The 22496-nt window shown below is 44.2% G+C and overlaps 1 protein-coding gene across 1 annotated transcript; it reads left to right on the top strand.

Moving 5' to 3' along the window:
* The first annotated feature begins 1921 nt into the window (after positions 1-1921).
* On the top strand, positions 1922-5902 carry LOC124616126 (trypsin-1-like). The gene is made up of 2 exons (XM_047144393.1): positions 1922-2048; positions 5272-5902. Exon 2 carries the CDS (start codon positions 5285-5287, stop codon positions 5876-5878), a length of 594 nt encoding a protein of 197 aa, XP_047000349.1. The 5' UTR covers positions 1922-2048; positions 5272-5284; the 3' UTR covers positions 5879-5902.
* The last annotated feature ends 16594 nt before the right edge of the window (positions 5903-22496 follow it).

Below are 22496 nucleotides of genomic sequence, written 5' to 3'. Positions count from 1 at the left end.
GTCTTGCGGTTCCAGACTGCAGCGCCTTCAACCGCACGGCCACTTCGGCCGGCCTGCCTAGTGTCATAATGTTATTACATTCCACGTGACGTTCTGGTGACGGTATCGGCTGAATGTTGTATGGCCATCCGAGAGTACATTTAATGTATGAAAAACATGTTACAGAGCGGCGAAATGCAAGTGGGCGACGCTGTCAGCCACTGCACATGGAGTGAATTCCCGGCCATTCACTGCGTATAACCTACGGCCAATCCAGGAAGTAACACACTGTAATATCTCTTTATATTCGATGAATTATTCTGATACAATTCTACCCTTGAATGATGTTTACTAATTTTCTATCTTCATACTCGCAGAATCCATGCGCAAAGTAGTTTCATACAATAGCTATGCCATGAGCGCATAATTATTCTTTGTAGTACTTTCTCTGGTGGTTGTTAGAAAAAAATCTTCCGAGATTGTCTTCGTGCCGATTAGCCTGAGCTTGGTTTGAAGAATTGTAATCTGAATATTGAGATTTATGACAAAAGATAACTGATACGAAATTGTACGATTAAAAGGGAAATATACATATACATTGCTCCTTCATACAAAAGGTGTGTATTTGACATTTGAGAATTAATGATATTCATCGATATATTGCGTAGTTGTTAAACAGAAGGGAACTTCCGAAAGACTGGATACGAACCTGCATTTAATAATACAAGAGCTCCATCACTTCTTCGGAAGATTAAACTTCATCAAAGCTAAATATCCGCTTGATCTGAGGTTTCCCGACTGACTATACAACGCTACCAAAATTACGAGGCATTTTATTTGTACAGATTAGCAGACTGCCGCAAAGCACGAGCCTCCAGAGGAGAAGAATCATCGCCTGATTTCATTATGACAAGTAAAATTTCTGAATCATTTTGAGTGACTGAGCTATGACTGTGTTTCATATTATGAATGATTGATTGCTCGAACGAATTTAGAACTACATAATTACATAGATAGGAGAAAAAATTACAACACAAAGAGTAAGATTATCGACGGGCGCCGCTGAAGATGAATATGAAACATTGAAAATAGTATGTACTCTGTTACGTTATTAATGCTGCAATGTTCTTACAGCGCCTAGAAAGCTTTTCAAGTGAGCTTTGTTTACGATTACTGAACTTCATAGTTAGGGATAATTATAATGTGTGAAATAAAGGTTCGCGGGTTATGTTTAATTTATTATGAGCAAATCAATTACTCCTTGAATTTTACGTCTCACATGTGGTGAGAACGGGCAGAGTACCACGGGAATTCGGGGCCTATTATCGATTAGCGAAAGTCATTTTTGTAGCTTAGCCCTTGGTTTGCGTGGGCTCCGTCTGGGGCGGTAATTACGACTAGAAGCCTCACTGTTTCAAGTAGGACGGACTGTAGACAGAACAACTACCTCCGAGCAAATCTGACAAGGGAATCGCCACAACTTTCGTTTATGGGCTGATGGAGTCACGCACTCGACTTAGGTATCGAGCTGAGGAGCTCCTTCCTGAGTGAAATTAAGTTATAAACCGTATACATGTGAGGTCAGAATCGTCGAAAAAGAATGCCTAGAAGATTTACGTAGGAACGGAGTGACAATATTAACAGCATGATTAGAGTGGTTTGATATTCGTGAGTTGTACGTACGGTAAGATACGGGAATCCAGTAAAGTGTCAATACCAGTAGGAGTCATACGAACACACATCATTCCCGCATTATGGTTCAGGTTTTCGTGATTATCTAACTGAACAGCTATTATGCATTAGAGTTATCGGCTATCAACTGTACAGATAAATGAATGATGTAGCAATCAAAACCGTGTATAAGAGAGCATACTGCAGGGCGGAATCACTCCAGGAGAGATGTTTCGCACAGCGCTTTTTGTGCTCGTGGTGGTGGCGCTCAGTGGCGCCAGTCCCCTGGTGAAACACATCCCGGGAAGCAAGCCCTGGAGGTCACGTCTGGACGGCAGGATCGTTGGGGGTTCCGCTGTCAGCATCTCCCAGTACCCATGGCAACTATATTTCGAACTGTGAGTACTAGTCCATTATGTTTTGTATGTTACTATTTCTGTATAGCTGAAGCCACAGATTATGTTAACGGAGTCTTACAACTAACTGGTGAGTTGATTAGAAAGGCAACCCTCGCCAAAAGTAACAGTTTGTCAGAAGATAGGAAAAAAATCTTCCAGACCTTTTTATATTGTATTTTTCAGAAATTTTTCTTCGGAGTACTTGAAACAGTCCTGAGAAATGCTAGTAAATTGTAACCTAACAACAGGAAATATTTTCGTATATGGTTGTTTTTGTCAGGAAATAGCCGTGGTAACACGAAAGAACTAAATGATAGTTTTTCCCACTATACTTGTTAAAAATCGAGGTTAATATTTCCCTGAAAGAAGATAAACTATGTTTAAAATGGTAATAATTTTTCTCATTTTCTCCACTACCATTGTAGAAATTAATCAAGTCTAACTTCGGTTCACTGTATTCCTCTCTCCATGCTATCAGTGTGTTCATGTTGTGCCTGAGAAAGAAAGAAAGACTTGAGGTCCTTCGCTTTCGATCACTTAATCTTGATTGCATCACTGTAAAGATTGTCGAAAGTCAACTCTTCCCTCATATTCACGTTGCTTTGGAGTGTAACTGATCACTCCGAGTATAGGCGAATGTCCCATACAAATATGTAGTTACTGGATGCACTCTTTGTCTGTTGAATGTAATAGTTTTCTTAGCTGTGGTCTGAAGTACTGGCCAAAAACTTCCTTCATACTGAATATGAATAATTAGTCGGTTTTTCTACATTAAAAGGAACGGGCAGTTTTGGAGAATGAGTAATAACTCTATCACAGTCATACCGTACCTTATTCACGTCATTTTTCTTCATAATTTAAACCAAGAACGAATTGTTATTGTTACACAAAAACGAATGGCCCGTTATCGAAATCAGATAAGGCATCCAGTAGAACGTTTTCTGGCAGGAACCATAATTTATGGAAAGAAAATCATGCCAAATTTTTTCTTCTAGTTAGTGGAATTAAAATTTTTAAAATAGTGCTTGTTTTTCAAGCAGCGAAACAATTGAGGTGTTACTTCGTTCTGTTCCTTTGATGAACTCTTTCACGATAAGTACGTACAGCGTCTTCCACAGTAGTGAAGTGAAATCACTAACATTTTTACGAGAACAGCCACCATGAAATTCAGAGGGTTTTTTGTTGAGTGAGTTATGAACTTCGATTGCTTTGCTAGAACCGCACTATCTTCGTGCTGCAATAACTCAGGGCAGGAAGTGTTATGATAACAGTGGGATTTGACCTTGTCAACGAGAACGAGCTAAAATTACGAAAAATGATGAAGTCGCAAGAACTGTTTTTGAAATACATTTGACAACTGGATAGTACTTGCCTTTAATAGCAATATCAGCGAAATATCTACGTACCTATTAAGGTCGCCACATTAGATTCTTTGACTTAGTAAAAAAAAAAAAAAAATTAATACGATGGACATACGCAATTTATGATACTCTCACGAAAGATTAGGTGAAATACAAATGGTTCCTTCGAATTCTGCTTTCTAACATGGCACTGAATTTGATGTGCCCATTTCCAACCATCGTGGTAACCTCATTATCAAATCTTTCAACATATTTTTGTTTGCACGATAGTCCACAGATTCGATATATTTTTAAAATAAAGTCGTTGTTCGTTGCTGGGTGTCGAGCTTTCAGATTAATTTGATATTGCCTAGGTTCGACCATTAAGCAACATTCAGATTTCAAGATACTTCTGGAGTACAAATTAATTGTACCTTTACTGTGTGAGCGTTGAAAATGACGACTAGCATAAATTAGTCATGTTAAAGACCCATTTCCCCTTTTATTATTACTTTTAGAGGTAAATTGTTCATTATAGATGTCCTTTAGCATATGTTTAACTTTTCTATTCTATATCAGAAAAGATTTATTTTTCACATACATGCCAAACAATAGAATTGAGATATGTGCGGATGTTGATGTTATTTTTCTGATGTGGCACGACTTTCATCTGACTGGTGACCAAACCAAGCTCATATGAATAATTTAAACAACGTGGTTTCTGTGTTTTCCGGTATTATTGTATGGTACTATTAAACGCGGCTAGGGTTTACTGTCCAGGATATTCCTGGTGTGACTACAAACAAAAGTCTTCCAACTACGTCACACTGTTCGTTCGAGACGTTATTCCAAAATGAAACAAATTTGAGGCACATTTTTGTACATATCCTGAACTTAAAATCGATAATGTAAGACAATTGAATGTTCAGATGATGGTTGCTGAAACATTAACATATATAATTATTGCGAAATTGAAAGAGATCTACAAAACTGTGCTGTTCTCTGGGTGATACTAACGACCAAGTTTGTACACCTTTATGAATGTATTTTACATTGTGTACCTGTTTTCAACCCATTACTTAATTTCCTTGCAACAGATGAACTCAGTTTCACTGACTAGGGGAGGCCACGTTTGGAACGCGTATTTACTGCAAACTTCGTACACTCGTAGTAATCCATGATGACAACAAAACGTGTAAGCAGTAACGCGTACTTCTCAAGCGTTAATGAGAAAATCGCAAGATAATTTCGGTCGTCGAATATATATGTGTGCGTGGCCATTTTAACCATAAAGCGGCTGCAGCCGAGTGGTGCCGTCACGGTAGCTCAGCGTGTTCGGTCAGAGCGTTAGCATTCCTTTCTAATAAAATAACTGAGCGAGCGGATGAGCGAAAAAACTGAGCGAGTGTCATCGGACGTCCGCTGTTAACAAATTCTGCGAACAATATGGAACATTTTTTTTTTTTTTAAGTGGTTGGCGTTCAGGCCGCTAGATCGAGTTCCGTTCGTCAGTTTTTATTTTTATTTTCAATACATTCATTTTCTTTATTAATTATATTACAATTGATATAATGGGGAAAATACGTCTAATCGGATGAACTTTTATTAAATTTACAATGTTATTTGGCAGTCTACTAATTTTTATTATCACAAATAATGCAATATTCATAACTATCGACTAGTAAACGGCCAAACGCATAACGCTTGAGAAGTACGGGCTACTGCTTACACATTTTGTTGTCCTCATGGATTACTACGAGTGTACGAAGTTTACAGAAAATCCGAATTCCAAACGTCGTGACCTCCCCTTTTGAGTTAAAGACATGGTGCAGATTCATAAGGTTGAAGTCCTTTGTTGATATTGCTTGTTCTTTTCTCATCAGTGGCACTTACAACATGTGCGGTGCCTCCATCATCAGCGTCAACTGGGCCCTCTCTGCAGCTCGCTGTGTCGATGGCGTCTCCACCAGCCAAATGCTGTTGCGTGCTGGCACCTCCACCAGGGGTAGTGGTGGTTCCACGCACAGAGTGGCCGCTGCCTACATTCACGAAGGCTACTTTGGCAACGACTACGACATCTGCGTCCTCCAAGTTTCTAACTCCTTCAGATTCGGCACCAACGTGCAGCCCGTGGATCTCGCCTCGGCGGATGCCACTGTTGGAAGCTTAGCAACAGTCACCGGCTGGGGTGCGACCTGGTACAACGGCAGCCCCTCCGACACGCTGCTGGCGGCCACCGTCAAGATCATAGACCGCGACACGTGCAACCGCTCGTACGGCGGCATCACTGACCGCATGATCTGTGCAGGAGTGACCGGAGGTGGCTACGGCGCCTGCCAGGGAGACACCGGTGGTCCTCTGGTGTCCGGCTCCACCTATCAGGTGGGCATTGTCTCCTGGGGCAACGGATGCGGCTTGGCCGACTATCCGGGAGTATACACCAACGTCGGCAACCTTTGGCCCTGGATCCAGCAAGCTACTGGCATCTAAGCAGTGGAACAGCTATACTGCACATGTAATAGTCCTTTTCTTGAACTTGGCGTTATTTTTTGTGCACATTTACTATTGTCAACATAAATAATGTCTGCATTTAATAGATTCGACGTTAAATATGCTTTTACTCTGTTTTCATTTTATAATAATACTCCACTGGCTACTAGAACGTTTAACAGTCTAATGATGAGACAAATTCGAGAACTCTGTCACATTCTGTGCGAGGTATACAGGGTGAGTCACCTAACGTTACCGCTGGATATATTTCGTAAACCACATTAAATACTGACGAACCGATTGCAAAAATGGTTCAAATGGCTCTGAGCACTATGGGACTTAACAGCTATGGTCATCAGTCCCCTAGAACTTAGAACTACTTAAACCTAACTAACCTAAGGACAGCACACAACACCCAGCCATCACGAGGCAGAGAAAATCCCTGACCCCGCCGGGAATCGAACCCGGGAACCCGGGCGTGGGAACCGAGAACGCTACCGCACGACCACGAGATGCGGGCGAACCGACTGCATAGACCGAACGTGAGGAGGGGGGCTAGTGTAATTGTTTAATACAAACCATACAAAAATGCACGGAAGTATGTTTTTTAACACAAACCTACGTTTTTCAAATGGAACTACGTTAGTTTTGTTAGCACATCTGAACATATAAACAAATACGTAATCAGTGCCGTTTGTTGCATTGTAAAATGTTAATTACATCCGGAGATATTGTAACCTAAAGTTGACGCTTGAAACCTCCGACGTTCAGTTGCGTGTTGTAACAAACACGGGCCACGGTCGGCGAGCAGCATCTGCAGGGACATGTTTACGAGGACGACCGTGTTTACGAGTGTGGCTGTAGTGCACTATTGTGGTTTGGCCTAGCTGTCGCAGTGTCCGCATGTAGCGCTTGCTGCTATTGTTATTCTGCATTCGCCTCCGCACGCAGACCAACTGTAGTACACCGTGTTACCAGATGTCTGTGATAGTGTAGTGTTGTAGGAACTGTGACCATGGTGTATTCGAACTCTGAAAAGGCGGAGATGATACTCATCTACGGCGAGTGTCCACGAAATGCAGCTGAAGCCTGCAGGGTGTATGCAGAACATTACCCGGACAGAGAGCATCCAACGTGCCGCACATTGTAAACCATCTACCGCCAACTGTATGCAACAGGTATGGTCGTAGCACACAAACGGGTCCGTAACGGGCCCGTCACAGGAGAAGCGGGTGCAGTTGGTGTGTTAGCTGCTGTTACCATGAACCTACACATGAGTACACGGGACATTGCGAGAGCCGGTGGACTGAGTCAAAGTAGTCATGCGCATACTGCATAGTCACCGCTTTCACCCGTTTCATGTGTCGCTACATCAGCAATTACATGGTGATGACTAATCATCGAGTGCAATTCTGTCAATGGGCATTAACAGAGAATGCGTTGCACTTCTACCTGTTTACCGATGAAGCTGGTTTCACAAACCACGGGGCAGTGAATCTACAGAACATGCATTACTGATCCGTGGACAATCCTCGCTGGCTCAGACAGGTAGAGCGACAGCGACCGTAGACTGTAAATGTATGGTGCGGAATCATTGGCGACCACCTCATTGGTCCTCACTCATTGCAGGGGCCCAAACAGCTGCAACATGCGTCGCGTTTCTACAGAATGATCTGCCAACGTTGCTCGAAAATGTCCCACTGGAAACGCGTCGACGTATGTGGTATCAACATGATGGTGCACCTGCACATTCCGCAATTAACACTAGGCTGACCCTTGACAGGATGTTCGACGGGCGTTTCATAGGACGTGGAGGACGCATAAATTGGCCAGCCCGTTCTCCTGATCTTACTCCTCTGGACTTCTTTCTGTGGGGTACGTTAAAGGAAAATGTGTACCGTGATGTGCCTACAATCCCAGAGGATATGAAACAACGTATTGTGGCAGCCTGCAGCGACATTACACCAGATGTACTGCGGCGTGTACGAATTCATTACGCCAGAGATTGCAATTGTGTGCAGCAAATGATGGCCACCACATTGAACATCTATTGGCCTGACATGTCGGGACACACTCCATTCCACTCCGTAATTGAAAACGGAAACCACGTGTGTACGTGTACCTCACCCCTCATGGTAATGTACATGTGCGTCAGTGAAAAAGACCAATAAAAAGGAGTTAGTATGTGGACGTATGTGGACGTAATGTGCTGTTCCAGTCTCTTCTGTACCTAAGGTCCATCACCGTTCCCTTTGGATCCCTACGTAATTCGATGCTCTCCGATACACACGATCGAACAGCGGAGGAGTGGTACTCAAGCGTCAACTTTAGGTTGCGATATCTCCGGATGTAATTAACATTTTACAATGCAACAAACGGCACTGATTACGTATTTGTTTATATGTTCAGATGTGCTGACAAAACTAACGTAGTTCTATTTAAAAAAACGTAGGTTTGTGTTAAAAAACATACTTCCGTGCATTTTTGAATGGTTTGTATTAACCAATTACACTAGCCCCTCTCCTCACGTTCGGTCTGTGGAATCGATTCGTCAGTATTTGATGTGGTTTACGAAATATATCCAGCGGTAATGTTAAGTGACTCACCCTGTATATTGGTTTAAGCATCGATGCATATGGAGGCACAATGATGTATTACTACACTACAGCAAGTAAGTTACAGAATTTTCGTTAGCAAATACTTGATGAAATAGTAGGTTGAAGATTTATAGATTCTGATGTAAGCAATCAAACCTGAGAAATTAATGCAAGCTTGTGTATCCCGCTCTAACCCCAACGGCGTCCACTTTAACCAAAAGTGCTAATATCCGTTAAATACGGCGAAACCGAACATAGGTTGATAGCAATGTAAGCAAGCTAGTAAAAACACAGTGACTGTATTAAATGTCGCAGTGAAATTTGCAGTTAATTAAGTCGAAATAAAAAAGAGTATGTGTGTCGTTAACAACACCAGATTTTTAAAAAAACTGTAAGATGTTAGAATAGAATTTGAGGACCCCCACAGCAAGAATGTGCGAGTTTTCTAGATGATGATTTTCTATGAAATCGATGTTCTGTTGTTGAGTGGTATCTTGCCCGTTGAACCCATCCTTACAGACAGCCCTTCACATTGCTTGCACACTGGTCTCATAAATTACAGGATCAGTCAAGAGATAGTTAGACTTCCAGGAAAAACTTTTGTAGAACAGCTCGAAGAACAGATTGTCAGTATCATGTCATGTGGTGAAAAAGAGGTAGGGGAGAGTGAGTAGATAATATTTTGAAGTAGAACCCATGTCCGAAAACGTACCGTTTCCGTGCTACAACTATTTGAAAACATGTTTGTAAGTGGGTCACTTTCATAAGTTATTGATTAGGCGTGACCCAGTATATATCACTTGCTTCACATTTCCACCCATTAATAGCTAAAAAAATTACTGATATACTCGTTGACGGATTCCCTTCAACGTGAGGCAATACGGCCTCTTCCAATTCGGGTGTGCGGAGTTTCCTTGGAGCACCACAGTCACGCCTGATGAACGTCAAGGCACTCTTCTCGAAGCCACTGTGTAACTGGGACGGAAAGCATATGCGACGTATTAGGACTTCGTGGAGAACTATCTTGACAAAGGTGACAACTAGCTCTTTTATTACCGTGAGCTTCACCATTCAGAAGCATCGTGTCGCTGTATATTCTGCAAAGGTGTACTCAACCACGTTGCTCTAACACTCACAAGTATGTAAAGGAGACTCGAACCGTGTCAGAGACGTACCACAGACATCAAATGGCGTCAGCCAATCCGACATAGCTAACCTCCATCGTGACTACCGTGTTGCATACCTACATAGCAAACAATTTTTGATACGGCTCTAGCACGGAAACATTATGTTTTCGGAAATGAGAGTTCCTATTCAAAATATTATATACTCGCTTCTCTCTACAATTCCTAGAAGCTTATGACGGGAATTTCCTAACACCCTGTGTTTAACAATGTTTCTTAAATGATAAAAAGTCACTTGATAGAACACAGACAAGAGACAAGTAAATAGTCCCCGTCTGTCTCACAGTCTGAAAGCACTAATTTGGTCTGCGCTACAACGAAAATAATAGCTTGAGAATTGGTTCAGAAGGATTAAACTGACTCATTACCTCAAAAGAGAACTTTTTCCACTATCCGACAATACTGACTGTCACTTTAATAATTTTCTGACTTCCATGTGGAATTAATGGTGTGCACACTGGTAACATTCCACGATCTCCCTTCCACTTGTAACTTCCGGTACTTTACAGACACGCGGAGTGGCCGCGTGGTTTGAGGCCCCATGTCACGGATTGCGCGGCCCCTCCCGCCGGAGGCTCGAGTCCTCCCTCGGTCATGGGTATGTGTGTTGTTCTTAGCATAAGATAGTTTAATTTAGTTTAAGTAGTGTGTAAATCTAGGGACTGATGACCTCAGCAGTTCGATCCCTTAGGAATTCACACACATTTGAACATTTGGTACTTTACAAATGTGTTTAAAAAACTTCTTCCACATTTATAGAAACAATTCGTCCATTTAGTGTATTTCTCAAAATATCAATAAAGCAAATAATTCTTCGGCATGTTAAACTTTCTCCAACACTGGGGCCACAGACTGTCCGTCATCACAGGCCATCTTTCTAACTGAGAACTGCTTCTGCCGCTCGCGCACGCGATTTAATAGAAGAATTCTCACCTGTTGGCCCGATCTGCTCCTCCTGGAACCTTCTAGAATACCACCGATATGTTATTCACCTGAATTTGGTGGTTGTGCTCGATTATTTTAATAATCGTTTCGACAACGGTCTCCTTACACCGCCATTCTTCCTTTTTCTGAAAAAGCGTAAAATTTTCGAAAAAAACAAAACTCATACCTCCAAAACTCAGCGCCCTCGACCGTTAATGTGTCGTCAGACTCTCAATTGTGGCTTTGCACTTCTATAATCCTTCGAGCAACAGAATCACACTACCTCCTTTACACTCCAGAGTTTACACACAACTGAATTATTAGCACAGAATCGACCTCAATTCACTGAAATCATTGAAATGTAAGGAACGTTAAGCTAAATACTTATATGAGTATTCTATTATGATAGTCAAGCAAAGCAAAGTTCATGTGAAAATAATGAATACTACAAATATTCGAAATATCTGTACTAAATACGACAATAATTGCAGAAGTTAAACTAGGTCTCGCCTAAGTGAAATCCTTTCATAGAAACTCTTACGTGACATTTAAAAGTCATGTAATGTATTCCTTCAGAAAGCCCCTGGTAGTGGGGTTTGGCGGTTTCTGGGACAGTTTGTATTGTTACCAAATTTTTCCAAGATGACAGATCCAAGATGGCTCTCATAGATGTGGCAATGTCTCACTGACATTAAGGCGGAAATTCTAATTTTCATTGGAAACAGGACAATTCTAGTGCCTCCAGTAATTTAGGTCTTCAACCTATCCTCCATTCCTTTGATTTTATCCATTTCCCAGCACCACCCCACCCCAGGAAATGGCAGTAAACAGTTTTAGTCCACCTGCCGCACGAGAAGGTAACGTTAGTGTACTTTTTTCGGCGAGAAATACGTTTGTGCTGGTGTTATCCTGTTTCGAGTGTGTTGCGAGGGTATTTTGTTTGGTGTATAAGCATGTATGTGACTCATTATGTCTACCTGTTTTGCTGTAAAGTCTCGAGTAGCCTTCAACTTCGTGGTAGAAGGAGAATTCCAACTATCGAAGACTTTCAGGTGTGTGTAGTGGTTTTAGCAGCTATATTCATGGTAAATTCCTCAAGTTTATCTCTACCAGGGCAGAGAAGCCATGTCTTTTACATAGGGGTGACAATGTGATTCCAGTAGGAATACTAGATAACAAAAGACCTATGATCAAACAAGTTTGAAATAGCTGATGTTTTTAAAACTGCTATTCTGATGGAGCAGCTGTCTGGAATATCTTAGTAGGTGCAAGTTCGTACAGTAATTTTTCCAGTATTATTCTCATTCTCTTAGAATTTCAAATCTATTCATCACCTCGTCGGAAATCCACCGTCCTGGCAGTGACTTTGTCACAGACTCTTCCCACTTCTCCTCTCCAACTGTTGGATAGAGACTGTTTCCCACCATTTCGGTGGGCGAGGTGGTGGTGGAAGTGGGTGGATGACGTCATAGGAGTGGGGGGAGGGTGTGATGAGTTACGTTACGATTGTGGACGGGGCCTTTTACAGTTACACATATTTATTTTTTAAAACAGTAATTCCAGACTCAACAAAAAATAAAAAAGCCATACGTTATTAAAACAACTGTATAAGTATGAGTATTTTCAGTGTGCTACAATTTAGCGAATCACCATAAAATAAAGATATAGATAATGTTTTAAAAAAACAAGCCACTGTGATCACGGCTGAAGGCCCTACACGCCAGGAATGGCAATAATATAAAAAAAATTTAAAAACCTGCTGTAAAAAAGCCAACAATAGCAAAGGTTAATTTAAAAAGATAAGCAACTGATCACCAAACGGGTGAGATGAAATGATGGTAAACTTGGTAACACAACCATTTAAAAACCTACTACAACGCCAAGAATGGCAATTATACAAAAAATTTAAAACCCTGCTGTAAAACAGCAAATACTATAGCAAAGGTTAATTCAGAAAGACAAGCAACTGATCACCACACGCCAGGGACAGCAATAATATTAAAAAAAAATTAGAAATCTGCTGTAAAACAGGAAATACAATAGGAAGGGTTAATTAAAAAACAAGGAACTGATCATCACGAGGGATTAAGATATTGAGATAATAAAACACAAGAACAAAGTGGCCACAGACGGTGCTCCAGGAATCGACCTCTGAGAGGATCCGGCAACAAAGTTTATCGTGAGCGATGAGACAGGCAGCCAAGAGTTGCATTCATTTCACAAGATTGTAATTCAGACTAGTGGCAGTCTAGGAATGACTAATGATAATCTTACTGAGGTTACCTGACGTCTGATAAACCAAATGCAACGATGGAACAATACGCCAAAAGCACTCCACTCTCTGCTCATCGCCTCGGCGACACTACGAGCAGCAACACGAACCCAGAGATCTGGAGAATCGTGAGATATCACAATGGTGGGGTTTCTGTACTTGAATTGAAATGCTCTCATCTTAAAGCTTGCATTATCTGGTTTACCACGAGGTCGTGTACCCTCGTGACCACAACCCTTCCATGTAGCAGCCCATGTGCGCCGTCAGTGGTCCCGGCGGACATGGCTCCTCCTGAGTCCCCAGCCGAACTGCGACACTCACACGACACGGACAAACAACCACGTCGCCCCAAATATAGGGCAGCAGTTACTACATACCGGTAACCGCCGCTGCCGCCACTAGTGGACAGGCAACGCTTGCAAAACGAGTGGTGCCAGTCAACATGAAGACAAACAACCACAACCATCTCAACTAAACATTACGGTCTGGCCTCCAACCAAGGGGGGAACCTAGCAACAGCGCCAACGCGAGCGGCAGCACTGCTCAAAGTAACTGCTTACAATGATAGTTTTGCAATCGTGTAAGGATACATTAACGGTCTTCGCAATATGTTACCTTTGTTTACGTTGAGGGCCGATTACCACTCTCTGCACCAAGCGTCAATCCTCTGAAGGCTTCCTGCATTTAGCTACAAGTTCCTAGAGGCTTGACTTCTCTGTATACAACAGCATCATCTGCGAAAAGCCTCATGGAACTTCCGACGATATCTACTAGGTCATTTATATATGTTGTGAAAGTTAATAATCCTATAACACTCTCCTGGGGCACGCCCAGAATTACTCTTCTGTCTGAAGACTTCTGTCCATTCTGAACGATATGCTGTGTTCTGTGTGCTACAACCTCTTCAATACAATCACACAGCCGGCCTACTGTTCCATACGATCGTATTTTGTTTATTAGGCAGTAGCGAGGAACTGTACCGAACGCCTTAGGCGAGTTAAGGAACACTGTCTACCTGGCTGCCTATATGTACTTCTTTCTGGTCTCGTAGACAAACACATCGAGCTGAGTTTCACACGATCGTTGTTTCGGAACCCATGTTGGTGCCTACAGAGGAGATTTTCAGCCTCCAGAAGTGTTACAATACGCGAGGAGAAAACATGTTTCAAAATTCTACAACTGATCGAGGTCAGAGATGTAGGCTTATACTTTCGTGTGTCTGTTCGACGACCCTTCTCGAAAACAGGAAGGATCTGTGATTTATTCCAGACATCAGGAATACTTCACTTTTCCAAAGGTCTACGGTACATTTATGCTAGAAGAGGGTCAAGCTCTTTCGCATAATCAATGCGTCAGGTCCAGTGCCTCCCCCACAGCTGAACTATTTTAACTGCTTTTCTATCGCATACACTTTCTCTTTCGTTCGACGCTTAAAGTAAGCACTACAGTTTCATCTGCCTCTGTGAAACAGTTCTGGATAAAGGCGTTTCGTATTTCGGGCTTTTCTGTGTAGTCCTCCGTTTCAATGTCATTGTGGTCACAGAGTGTCGGGAAAGATGACTTCGATCTGCGAAGATTATTCTTATTTCTGGTTTCGATGTCAAGAGCTGAACTGTTGTTTTGAAAACGAAACATTTTAGTGAGAAATTTCATAAAGGAATAAATTTATTGGGAAGCAGTAGTTAGAATCCCTTGTTCGATGAGCAGAGGGCTGTAGGATGTTCTTGAGTTCACACCATAAATAACTCATATCACCGTTTTTGAACCCAGGCACTTTAGCTTGGCTTGATGAGTTACCTCAAAAATCATCCAATATGGCATTATGAAATGAAAGCAAACATAGCATGCCAGGTTTTTTATTTTGATATCACTTATGTCTGACAACATTCGTATTGCAAACAGAAATTTGTTGAGGCACTTCAGCATTTCTGTGATATGCGCCTCCCAGTTTATTATCAAGGTTTAGTCTCAAGAATTTAACACTGTAAACTTCTTCTATTTGTTTGCAGTCATATTTTAGGCTTATAAAGTTAGGAACTTACAACTTATAAACTGCTTGTAGTGTGTCTTTTTTTTAAACGCATAGTGACAAATAAATGGCTAGGAACCATTTATTAACGTCTATGAAAATTTCTAATTTACTTAAAAGGATGTTGTGATTTCGCAGTCAAAAGCCTTTGACATATCGCAAATTATGCCAGCAGCCTTTTATTTATTGCTTAATGAATTTAGTACTTTCTCGCTGCATGTGAAAATAGCCTCCTGAATATCAGGAGCCTTTGGAAATTCGAATTGTGGCTTTGGCAATACATTATGGTGTCGGATGGTTAAGAAGTCCATTATGTATTATCTTTTCTGAAATTTTCGGGAACTCTAGCAAAAGTGAAACTGAACGTAAATCTGACGATATTTCTTCATCTCTTTCTTAAACAATATCTTAACTTTTACATAATTATTTAACCCATTCAGGAACAGTTCCACTGATAACTGACTGGTTACACAGATACGTTACTATGTTACTAGACTTGGGAGCAAATTGTTTAATTAACTTTGTTGATACTTCATCATAACCACAAGAATTCAATGATTTTAAAGATTTTACTGAGGAATTATCTCTACTGGTGTGGTGAGGGTCATATTCATATTACTGAAGTTATCTGGAATGACTTGTCTGAGATTCCCGTGGCAGTTTCTGCTGAACCCGACAACCTCATCTTTTCAGTAACAGCTAAGAAATGTATGTTATACAGTCTTGCAACACTGCACATATTTCTTACCAATGTATAATTTGCCCTTCATGATTCGTTCTACCAGTCATCTCCTTCACTATATCGCATATTGATTTTATTGTATCTGATGTGATTGTTCTACACTCGTAACGCATTTTCTTCGATGTCCAGATTACTATCTTTAATGCTTTGCAGTATGTCTTGTAATGAGCTATAGCATCAACATCAGAGACTTTTCTGACTGACAGATACAGTTGTCTTTTCGTTATACAGGGTATCTTTATTCCTAGAGCAATCAGTGGTTTCTTTGTAGCATTTGGTCTGCTCTGTGTGAAGTATAAGGGAAACAGCATTCAAATAAGGTGAGAACTACAGTAACAAAAGTGTATTTTTCATTTATCTCGTGAGCACTATACACATTTTTACAGTTCATGTCTTTGAACAGTGCCCTAAAACAATCAATTTTTGGCCTACTGATTACCATGCTGAATTTAGTAGATTGTGTATCCTCTTCAGAGGATACTATCATTTAACAAATTAAATGGCGTGTCATATGTTGAGAGGCCATTCTACATCTACATCTATACCCTGCAAACCACGGTGAAGTGCATGGCAGGGAGCACATCCCATTGTACCAGTTATTAGGGTTTCTTTCCGTTCCATTCACGTATGAAGAATCATTGTTTCAATGCCTCTGTGCGCGCAGTAATTATTGTAATCTTATCCTCACAATTCGGAGTAGGTATTAAAATCTATGGAGAAGAAATAAAAACTTTGAGGTTCGCCGATGACATTGTAATTCTGCCAGAGACAGCAAAGGACTTGGAAGAGCAGTTGAACGGAATGGACATTGTCTTGAAAGGAGGATATAAGATGAACATCGACAAAAGCAAAACGAGGATAATTGAATGTAGTCGAATTAAGTCGGGTGATGCTGAGGGAATTAGATTAGGAAATGAGACACTTAAAGTAGTAAAGGCGTTTTGCTATTTGAGGAGCAAAATAACTGATGATGGTCGAAGTAGAGAAGATATAAAATGTAGACTGGCAATGGCAAGGAATGCGTTTCTGAAGAAGAGAAATTTGTTAACATCGAGTATAGATTTAAGTGTCAGGAAGTCGTTTCTGAAAGTATTTGTATGGAGTGCAGCCATGTATGGAAGTGAAACATGGACAATAAATAGTTTGGACAAGAAGAGAATAGAAGCTTTCGAAATGTGATGCTACAGAAGAATGCTGAAGATTAGATGGGTAGATCACGTAACTAATGAGGAGGTACTGGATAGAATAGGGGAGAAGAGGAGTTTGTGGCACAACTTGACAAGAAGAAGGGACCGGTTGGTAGGACATGTTCTGAGGCATCAAGGGATTACAAATTTAGCATTGGAGGGCAGCGTGGAGGGTAACAATCGTAGAGGGAGACACTAAGCAGATTCAGAAGGATGTAGGTTGCAGTAAGTACTGGGAGATGAAGAAGCTTGCACAGGATAGAGTAGCATGGAGAGCTGCATCAAACCAGTCTCAGGACTGAAGACCACAACAACAACAATATCCTCACAATCCCTATGTGAGCGATACGTAGGGAGTTGTAGCATATTCCTACAGTCGTCATTTAGAGCCTGTTCTTGAAACTTTCTCTGGACAGTTAACGGCCATCTTCGAGAGTCTTCCAGTTCAATTCCTTCAATATCTCTGTGACACTTTCCCACGGATCAAACAAACTTGGGACCATTTGTGCTGCTCTTTACTGTACAGTCCAATATCCCCTGTTAGCCCTATTTGGTATGGGTTCCACGCACTTGAGAAATGTTCTATAACCGGTCGCACAACTGATTTGTAAGCAATCTCCTTTGCAGACTGATTGCGCTTCCAGTATTCTACCAATAAACGAAGCCTGTCACCTTTTTTACCCATGACTGTGCCAATATGATCATTCAATTTCATATCCCAAAGAAGTGTTACAATTAGGTACTTGTATGAGTTGGCCGATTTCAACAGTGACTCATTAATATTATAGTCGTAGGATATTAGGATTTTTCGTTTTATGGAGTGCACAGATTTTACATTTTCGGACATTTAAAGCAAGCTGCCAGTACCTGGACCACTTTGAAATCTTATCAAGATCTGACAATATTTATGATGCTTTTTACAGACAGCACTTCGTCACAGATAACTGCATCATTTGCAAAAAGTCTGAGATTACTATTAACATTGTCTGCAAGGCCATTAATATACAACATGAACAGCAAGGGTCCTAACACACTTCCGTGGGGCACACCTGTAGATACTTCTACATATGACTATGATTCTCCATCCACAACAACATGCTGCGTCCACCCTACTAATAAGTGCACAATACAGCCACAAATTTAGCCAGAGACCCCACATGATCGTGTGGTACTGCTTCAAATGCTTTTCGGAAATTGCTTAGAGAATATAATTTTGTTCATTACATCTTTCTATAAAGATATTATCCTTGACTACCTATAAACAATTAGTTGGGAAGTTTATGGTAGGAATGAAGCTGAAAGATAGTTTTACTGACTGTAATAAATTCTGATGGAAAGAGGTTTTAAGAAAATGTACATTACAATCACCAGAATACACTACTGATGTGTTTTTTATGTTAAACAGGCCCCATAAAGCCTGATTGATTTATGAACAGATTAAAGTCACCAGTACGTGCTCAGTATACGCCTAATGTTATGAAGGGTTTATTGTTAGATTATACTTCTGTCACACATGTTTCCATATGCTGCTCAAGACAAAATTTATGAATGTTTACGTTCTTAAAGTTACGACAACTCCTATTAAACGTACCAACTCCTCCTTTCTACATTTCTGCTCTACTAAAGTGAAATACTAACTTACATAATGTAACAACGCATCTATACCAGTGGTCACATGACCACCTCGCCATTGCACATAACCACCTTCCCTTGTCGCCACGCCTCTGCACATTTACATTTCAGTTGTCGCAACTGGTCAACCAGAACACCTTTGTGAGACAAGATTATCAGGTAAAATTTCCGAACAACAGTTGAGGTCTCTGGAAAGGCTCTGAATGAATATGAATATTGCAAAATTATACCCCTCAACACAATTAATTATCATTTAACAATAACCAACTTCTCTTAGCTTGTAAAGTCGTTTGAGAGCACAGCCTGCCTAAATTAACCTTCAGTAAATCACCATGCTTATAAAATCGATGCTATGCTAAAGTGGAAGAGGGAAGGATTGTACGGCAGCCACTCATTTGGAGGGTGTAGGGATGAATTACTCAAAAATTTTTAGTTCGAAATAAGAGATCATGTTGGATACATAGATGTGCTACCTATTAGTGACTTATGAAAATCTGTGCCGTACAGGGACTAGAACACGGATTTTCTGCTTATTGCGAGTGGTCACCTTAACCACTTTAGGTTACGTTCATCACTTAACGGTCTCAGATCTTCTCTGTATTCACACACCAGTGAGGACAAGACTGTAATGAATCGAAAACCATGGCATTATCGTCTTGTGCCCAATTTCTCATGTAATTACCTACTTGCGTATGTGGATGAAAAGACATTAATGACGATTGACAAACGACCTGGCGGGGGTCCTTGCCGCTCTTGGGGATGGCAACCACTTCCGCGTGTTTCCACGCGGAAGGGAAAGTCCCAGAGCAGAGGATGCTGTTGAAGATGTCCACCAGAGACTGGTGTACGTCTGGCGGTAAAAGTCTCAACAGGCAGTTGGTGACACTATCCGTGCCACCTGCCTTCTTGGGGTTGAGGCGACGGGGCTGCAGATCGACTTCTGCAGCCGTGATTTCCCCGATCGTGTCGTCTTCCTCACGCGCAGTGAGGAAAACCGGTAGGCGGTCTTCCACTAGGTGGACGTGGTCGGCATCGAACACGCCAGCGGCGGGCTGGAAATTTTCCGCTAACGTGTCCGCGAAGATGCTGGCTTTCGTATTCGGTTCGCAGACAACGTTCGCACCCACGTGGAGGGACGGGACTCGCTGGTGACGGCGAAGGAAGCGCCTGGCCGTCCGCCAAGCACTGCCATCTGTCGTCGTAAGGGTAGCCACAAAGCCCGCCCAGTCACCATTCCGGTGATCATCTATGGCGGCCCGAATCTCGCGCCGCGCCCTGTGGAGGCGGCGCTTCGTCTAGGGCAACAGCATGAGCTGGCACTCCCGAAAGAGGCGATTTTTGTGTGTGATCGCCTCCAAGATGTGCGGCGGGACTTGGCACGACATTTCTCCCGCCTGGGAGTGGTCGCCTTTGCTGCGCCGAGAGTGTGTCGGGTGAAGAAGGCCAATGCTGCATCGGCCCCTTGTACATCCGGGTCGGGCGCGCCTTCGAGGCGATCTAAGATCTCGGCACGAAATCTGGCCTCATCTATGCCGCGGAAGTTGCGGCGGTCGGTCGGCATAGAGGCACCAATGACGTCCATGTCGAAGACCACCGGAAGGTGGTCGGACGACATGGCGCATCTAACGGTGGCAGACGTGAAGTGCCCGACACCTTTGAGCACGGCGATGTCGAGCACGTCAGGCTGGCCGCGATGGGGGAAGACTGCGTGGTCATAGGGCCCCAGTACTATCGCGCCCGGCCGCTGTGTGGCGCAAACGAGGCGGCGGCCGCTGGCGTTGGTGATGCGGGAGTTCCATTGGGTGTGCTTGGCATGGAAGTCACCCGCAATGAAGATCTTCCCACGCAGAGCGTCGAAGTCAGCCTCCTGGAGCAGTCCCCTCGGCGGCCTGTAGGCCGCAACGAACGTGATAACCCCCGCCGTAGTGGTAACAGCCATCCCAGTGGCCTCCACCGCAGTGAGGGGCGGTAGCTGGACTTCGTGATGTTTGAGGGACGCCCTTGACATAGATGGCCGTCCCACCACCGTGGATCAACCAGACGGTGCGGTAGCACCGATAGTTGGCGGCCTTGACATGAATTCACGGCTTCACGAAAGTCTAGCACACAAGGCAAATGTCAATTTGCCTCGTCGCGCAAGAACACCCTTAATTCCCCTTGCTGGGGGGCCAAGCTGTTCGCGTTGAAGGCGCAAACGGTGAGGCCACGGATGTGGCGATTATCCATGGCAGGGAGAAGTAGCAAGGCCGGCCTGGAGGGCGGTCGTGACCGCGGTGACGAGTTGCTCTAGCAGCTGGCTCAACGACTGCGAGAGCGATCGGAGCTCAGCGGCGACGGGAGCCGAGGGGGCGGCGGGGGCCGCTGGGACGGCCTCCGCCGCCGGGGCGGCTTGTTGCAACCGCTCCGAAAAAGACGACTGCCGTTGCACTGGCAGCGCAGCAGAAGTTACCGGCTGCTGCCGCAGCAGTGCGTCGGCGGCAGTCCGTTGAGCAGCGGCAGGGGTGGCCCGGCCCGCGCGCCGGCGACTCCTGCGTGCGGCGGCATCCCGCGTGGCAGGCGTGCGTGCGGCGGTTGCCACCGGCCCCGGCGAAGCCGCGGACGGCGCAGTCGGCTGCTGCCTCTCGCCAGCGGCCAGCTCCGATCGCTGGGTGGAGCAGGCAGACGGTCCGCCCTTGGTGGTGGCAGCAGAGTTGGTGGACGGGTGAACTTTACGAGAAGGAGCAGCCCTGTCCCTTTGCTGGTTTCGGCCCCGTTTGAAGGCCTAACAGCCTCTGTAACTGACAACTTGCGGTTTTTCTTCTCGGATGAGCATGCAGGATTTGCTCTCGTGCTGTCCCGCGCACTATGCGCAGCGGGGCAGCATGGAGCAGTAGCGGGAGATGTGGTCCTGCTTTTGGCTTGAGAAGAACTGGGCCCTCTTGCCTTTGGCCCAAAGTGGTTCCACCTCGACCTTGACATGGCCGACCCGCTGCACCTGGAAAATCTTCCGGTTTTCCAGGTTGTCAACGAGGAACCTAGTACAGCGAAATATCTCGGTGAGTTCGAGGGGACTTCATCAGGCCGGTGGACCGGATGCCAAAACCCATGTCCTCGAGCTCCTCGCGGAGGTAGCCAGCGCCAACTTGAGGGGAAGGTGGCGGAATACCACCTTCAGAAGTTTGAGCGGCTCGGAAGGGTGCGTGTAGCACGGGAGGCCATCCGTGCAGATGGTGTGCATCACCACGCGGTACTTTTCAGTGGACGTCACTGTGGCCTTGTAGAGGTCACGGCCGGCGGCCTTGACAATAGTGATCGTGGCCACCCTGTCAAGTTTCTGCTGGAAATCCTTGTAGACGCCGTCCCATTGGTCGACGATAGGCGCCGGGGGCGGTGCCAGAGGCGCGTCGTAGTCCTCCGTCGCGTCTACGCTGGAGCCCGCAAACGTGTTGGCGGTCGGCACCGGCTGCGTTTGCTGCAGCGCAGCAGCCCTGGCGGTGTGACGCCTGGGTGGGGCAACAAAGCCGGGAGGCAGCAGGCGAACGAGGGGTTCGCTGCGACTTCGTTGTCGGTCTCGGGTTGGCGGTGCTCCGGGAGGAGCCCGCAACCGTCTTCATAGCCTCTGTGGTGAAGGCGCGGGGGCCCCTAGATGCCTTCTTCCGCGCTCTCCCGGTGTCAGAGGTAAGGGAGGAGTTGTCGGAATCGTCGTGCGTCACAGCCTGGCGCTTTCTGGGCGCGCGGGCATGGTCAGGGTCAACGTCGCGACGCTCTGCCTCGCCCATCGCCTCAGCAAGATTTGCCTCCGGCAGTTCGATGGCCTCCATCTCTGTGGCCTTTGCAACTGACTGTGCCCCCGTCCAGACCGCAGGTTTTCGTCTAGCGCAGGACGGGGCATCAACTAGCGCAGGCACGGGCTCTTCTTGTGTCTCTGGGGCACATAGACCACTTGGGTGGTCGAGTCCGCGGCGCAACACCCGCCGAAGCTGCCGCCGCCGGGCCCGCAAACTCTTGCAGTGCGACCGGCGAGGCTCCCGGTGTCACTTCCGGCTCTTGCTGCCTCGTGTGCGGTAGTGCA

The sequence above is a fragment of the Schistocerca americana genome, chromosome 5, assembly GCF_021461395.2.
Source record: "Schistocerca americana isolate TAMUIC-IGC-003095 chromosome 5, iqSchAmer2.1, whole genome shotgun sequence".
NCBI classification, from domain to species: domain Eukaryota; kingdom Metazoa; phylum Arthropoda; class Insecta; order Orthoptera; family Acrididae; genus Schistocerca; species Schistocerca americana.
The sequence above is the reverse complement of the archived record's forward strand: the minus strand, read 5'-3'. Positions and strand labels throughout refer to the sequence as shown.